The sequence below is a fragment of the Athene cunicularia genome (genome assembly GCF_003259725.1).
Source record: "Athene cunicularia isolate RWA chromosome 19 unlocalized genomic scaffold, athCun1 chr19_part1, whole genome shotgun sequence".
Lineage (NCBI taxonomy): Eukaryota > Metazoa > Chordata > Aves > Strigiformes > Strigidae > Athene > Athene cunicularia.
This window is the reverse complement of record NW_020799124.1, coordinates 11,570,151-11,575,179: the sequence shown is the minus strand read 5'-3', so window position 1 is coordinate 11,575,179 and position 5,029 is coordinate 11,570,151. Positions and strand designations below refer to the sequence as shown.

Sequence of the window (5,029 nt, the reverse complement as noted above, 5' to 3'; positions counted from 1 at the left end):
CGGGAGCCCGTCCCGCACCGCTCGTCCCGCTTGGGCGGGTGGCAGGTCCCCAGGAGCCACTCGCCAGGGCCACGTCCCCGCGGGGACCTCGAGGCTCTGGCCATGCCCAGGGTGGGGATGGAGATGGAGGGTTGTGGCCGTGGCTCACGTGGCACCAGGGTTGCGGCCACTGGGACAAGTGCCCTTGGTGGGGACCATCGCGGCCGTCCTTCCCCGGCAGCCGCCGTGGGAACGGGACCGGCACATTCCTCCGGAGCAGCGAAACCAGATAGGAGGGCGGCTGGCGGAGCGTGTCGCAACCGGCGCTGGCGAGCGCCTTCCCGCAAGGCTCCCGGCCATGGCTTTGGGGACGGACAGATCCAGGCTTGGGAACTTCGCAGGGGGAGGAGGGCAGCCGCAGCAGGGTACGGGAGGGGAGCTGGGCTCCCTCGTCCGTGCTCGTGGGGTGAGCTGCGACTGCAGCTGGGTGTGGATGCAGCCAGAAGGACTCACAGGGGTGGAGCTGGTGGCCCCCAACACTGGTGCCACATCCCTCTGTCCCCAAAGTGGTCCATGGCTTTCTTGAAGAAGCAGGATGAGCAACGGTCGCCCTCAACCTCTGCTCATGGCTCTTAGTGAGCTAGATCCTCTCCCCTGTCCCCACGTGCTGAGATGCTGCCTTGTTTCCAGTCCGGACAGGCCTTGCTGTCACTTCCCAGCTCGCAGGGAGCCACCATGTGTGATCCCATCCCGGGATCCCCACGCAGGCACCCGCAGGTCCTTCAAGCTGGAGAATTCCCTGCAAGAAAGGGGCTGGAGCTGCTGTGCTGAGGGACATGTTGGAAAGACTCTCGTCCTGCATGCTCTCCCGTGTCCAGAGTGGGGACCAGTGCCTTTGCGTCCACAGGGTGCCCAGCACCCTGCCCCTCTTAAAGCTGCTGTTAGACTCAGTTTCCTCACTGGGGTGCTGCTGACAGGGTTGGAGGGGAGAGCTGGGAGTAAGAAACTCTGACTACAGCGCGCCAACGGGAGCACCCCGGGCGTCTGGAGGCAGGTCAGAGCAGGTGCAGCCAGGTGTTGGCTGCCCTGGGGAACAGCCAGGCTGGTCCCAGCAGAGCTGGGCTTTGACAGGGGCCACCATGCCCTTGACCCAGGCGGAGCTGGTGCCTTTGGGACAGGGTGTTTGTGCCTGGGATGCTCAGCCATTGTGCTGCAGTGGGGCCGTGTGTGCTGTGCCATGGGTGGCACATTGGTGTCACCTTTGGGTGGGCTGGGGATGTTTCGGCTGGCCTGGCTGCGGGGACAGCACCTCCCTGGGACGTTCTCTTCCTTTCCCTACAGGAACAGGCTGGGAAAACACATCCCGTGGGAATGTGGTAACAGGCATAAAGATGCCAACAGGCAGCCGAGGGCTTTCCCAGCTCAGGCTTTGCCCACTGGCCCCGTGCCCTGCTCTGCCACGGTCCTCGGCTGTCACTGCACGGGGAAAGTGTGATGCCGCGTGACAGGTGGGGACAAGGCGGCGTGTGTGCCACCTCGCTGGAGCTGCTGGGCCGGTGACAGCCCTGGCACTGAGCACCGGCTCACGCGCAGCTGGGTGTGTAATCCGCTTACAGGGGCGCCGGCACAGCCCCAGGCTCTCACTGCAGTAAATCCCCACTCCTGCTCCTGCCGGGAGTGCAGGGTGGGACGGTTGTAAAGCGGTGGGTGTTGTGGGAGAGCTGTGCGGCACTGGGGTTTTTGGGGGCGAGGGTCACCAACTGGTGGGGTGCAGAGCCTGGCAGGCTGGTGGGGTGCTGCAGCCTGTGAGGGGGTGGGAAAGGGGATGAAAAGTCATCGGGGAGCTCCTTTAGGGAGGTGTGAAGATAGTGGCTGCCCTGGGACTGGGCTGAGCAGGGGTGCCTGAGGCCAGGTGGGGACATCAGGGTGTCTGGCATGGGGTGGCCTCAAAGCTGGGTGGGAGGAGAGCTGGCGCTGTGTTTTGGAGCATGGCTGGGATTCAGGGATACTGGCAGGCTCACGGTTCATTGCACCTGTCCCTGCCCCAGTCGATGCTCCAGGGCTTTTTAGTGCTTTCCTTGTGGATGCAGTCCTTCCATGGCCGAGCGACCCCGGCTCCGTGCCTGAGCTGCTCTGATACATCTAGACATGCATCAAGGTGAATCACTGTCCCTGGAGACCCCTAGCAGTGACAGCTCAGGCACCCTTGCTGCCATCCAGGCTCATCCTGGGGCACCATTAACCCTTTGCCTCCCTAAGGATGAGCCAGGGAAGCTGAAGCAGGAGCGCCAGCCAGGGACCCCTGTGGTGGGGGTCTTGCTTCTCCCAGCCTGAGGTTGGGTCTTTCTCGGCTGGACCCATCAGGCCCAGCCAGAGCAGGAACTTGTAGCCATGTGGGGTAGCTTTAATTTTCAGGTGCAAAAGTGTTGAGTTTTCAAATGGTCTTTTGTGGAAAACGGGGTTTCTCCCCTCAAAGAGGCTGGGGGGGCCCTGCCAGGGTGCTTCAGGGTGGGGCATGGGAGAGGATCTGGTGTGCACCGGGATGGAGGCAGTTTTTGTCCTGGGATGGAGGCAGTTTTTGTCCTGGGATGGAGGCGGTTTTGTCCTGGGATGGAGATGTTTGAGGTCTGAATGTCCTCCTGGGCTGTAGCCAAGTTGTGTGCTCAGCCCAGGGGGGCTGCTGGTGGTGATGGTGGTGGTGGTGGTCATGCAGCACCCCAGGACCTGCCTTGTCACTTCCTTGGCAAGTGGTGCTTTGCTTGTCCTTGACACTTTGACAACCGGCCAGGAGCTGGGTTTGGCTCTGCCCTAGGGCTCCCTCTCCCCTCCTGTGCCCCCTGCACTGGTTCTGTCCCCGAGCACCTGCAGGGGCTGTGCCTGGCTGCTGGGTGCTGTGGGCGCCCAGGCCACAGTGCCTGCCCAGGGCGGAGTTATGCTAATGGTGCTCCACATCCCTCGGCGCAGCCGGTGCCACTCGCCATCCTCTTGTGCCCACGGGTGATGTCGGCTCTGCCATGGCCACCTGCCCCGAGCTGCAGCCTGGACAAGAGGTACGGGGGCAGCATCCCTCCCTGGTGGGGCAGGAGAGGGGACAGATGGGGCTGGGGGACCTGTAGCACCCTGCTGCTGCAAGGAGTTGTCACAGCTGATACTCTGCTCCCAGGATGGCCTTGCTGGGAGCTGTGCTTGCTGCTGGCATTGACGAAGCCACTGGCTTCTCTGGGGTGGGGGATGAAGGGGAGCCCCAAAGGATGGAGCAGCAGCAGGGCTGGGAGTGTTTGGTGGTGATGGCATCATCTCCCATCCTTGTGTGGCTGCTAGCTGGGCTGCGCTGCGGTGGGGGCTGGTGCTGAGCCCCCCCAGGTCAAGGTCAGTGAGGAAGAGGATGCTGCAGTCACACAGACCCGCTGAGCTCTATTGACCTGCTGGGGAAGAGGGGAGCATGGGGGCCCTGCAGCCCCTGCCATGGGTGCACCTGCTGCCCCCCCAGCCTGGCACCATGGCCCCCTCTGTGCTGGTGGCTACAGGGGCACTGGGGAGCGGGGGGCAGGCGTGTGAGTGCTCAGCCCCAGCAGCGCCGTGACCTTGTTTCCAGCCCACTAATTCAGTGCATCTCGCCTTGCCGCCGGCACGGCCGCCCTCCCCGCAGATGGAGCAGGGACACGGGACCAGGGAGGACACGTGTCCCCATGGAAGGCTCTTGCCTCGGGGCACTGGTCTGGGGAGGAGGGGGGCACTGATCCCCAGGTGTGAGCCTGCAGGTTTGGGGGCTCCCCCAGACCCTATGTGACCCCCATTTGGGGGTCTCCTTGCCCATGGAGCTGGAGTGTCTGGGCAGTTGCCGTGGAGGGGCATTGGGGACCCTGGTGCCTGCTGGCAGGAGGACTTGGGCCCGCAGAGCTGCTGCCGGACGTGCCCTTGGGAACGCGTCTCCTCCCGCCAGTGCTTGTAAACAGGATGTGGAGCCGTCCCAGTCCCGGCGTCCCCGTTCCTCTTTCCAGCCCCACGGGGCCACTAGCTTGGGGGCTGCTGCGCCTGGTCCCCACCCTGGCCCCCGCCTGGGGCTGCTGCCTGCACTGGCTGCAGGATGGGCAGAGTCGGGGCAAGAGGGTATCGGGGTCCCGCTGTGTGCCTGAGCATGGCCCCTTCGCATGAGGGGTGTCCCCTTGCCCCCGAGCTCTTAGCACGTGGTGGCCGTGGGTCAGGTCCCCTGCCCTGGCTCTCCCCTGGGACTGCAGGGATGGGAGGCCCTTGTGCTATCACCTGTGCTGAGACCCTGCGACTGGGTGGGCAGGGGGGGCAAAGGCAGACCCCTGCCCACCATCTGCCTCCCCCCTGGGTCTGGCCCCACTGCCAGCTCCTCCACTGCTGCTGTTCATCTCTTCTTGGTGTTTCTCACTCCTCCCTGACACCCTCCTCCCCATCCTCCCACCAGGCCATGGGGTGTGGGGGGGTCCTGGCTACCCGAGAAGACCCTGAGGAGCAGCAGGGTGTTCAGGGGGAAGGTCCCTGTCCCCTGGAGTGCCAGGAGCTGGCTGCTGTCCCCAAGCCACAAGTTGTAAGCGTCTGGGGTGTGTGGGACCGTGGCTGTCCCCATGGCTGTCCCTGTGGCTGTCCCCATGGCTTTCCCCAGGGTGGTGGCTGGTCCCCTGGCGTGGTCATGTCCCCCTCTCCTCCCGCCCCTGCCATCCTTGGGGTGCATGTGTCTGGTTGCTGCAGCTTGGGGGATCGTGATACCGAGTCGGGTGATGCTGCCTTGGGCTGACACTGCCACCATTGGTGTCACGTCCTCCCCTTGGTCCCCAGATAAAGCATTTCCTGAAGGAGGACTCGGAGGAGGCTGAGCTGACCCAGCTCCTGCGGGATTGCCCACCGGCCGACAGCCCCAGGAAGGTGGAGCCCCTGGAGAGCCGGCGGGAGCCCAGCCACCCCCTCTGCGGTGTGGGCAGGGTCCCCCCTGATGAAGCCGCTGACGAGAGGGACGCCCGGATCTTCTCCCGGTCTCGACCCTCGGATTTTCAGCAGCACATCGCCGCCCCTCCGCCCCCCA

At 64.5% G+C, this 5,029-nt stretch overlaps 1 protein-coding gene across 2 annotated transcripts in view; it reads left to right on the top strand.

The window, feature by feature from the left end:
• Nucleotides 1-2,447: 2,447 nt before the first annotated feature.
• SEPT4 (septin 4) overlaps nucleotides 2,448-5,029 on the top strand; it is a 7,479-nt gene continuing 4,897 nt past the window's right edge. For both annotated transcript variants that reach the window (XM_026861497.1, XM_026861498.1), the window contains exons 1-3: nucleotides 2,448-3,029; nucleotides 4,415-4,537; nucleotides 4,786-5,019. In XM_026861497.1, coding sequence (XP_026717298.1) covers nucleotides 2,994-3,029; nucleotides 4,415-4,537; nucleotides 4,786-5,019 — 393 coding nt within the window. In that variant the 5' untranslated portion in view covers nucleotides 2,448-2,993. The remainder of the gene's footprint in view (nucleotides 3,030-4,414; nucleotides 4,538-4,785; nucleotides 5,020-5,029) is intronic.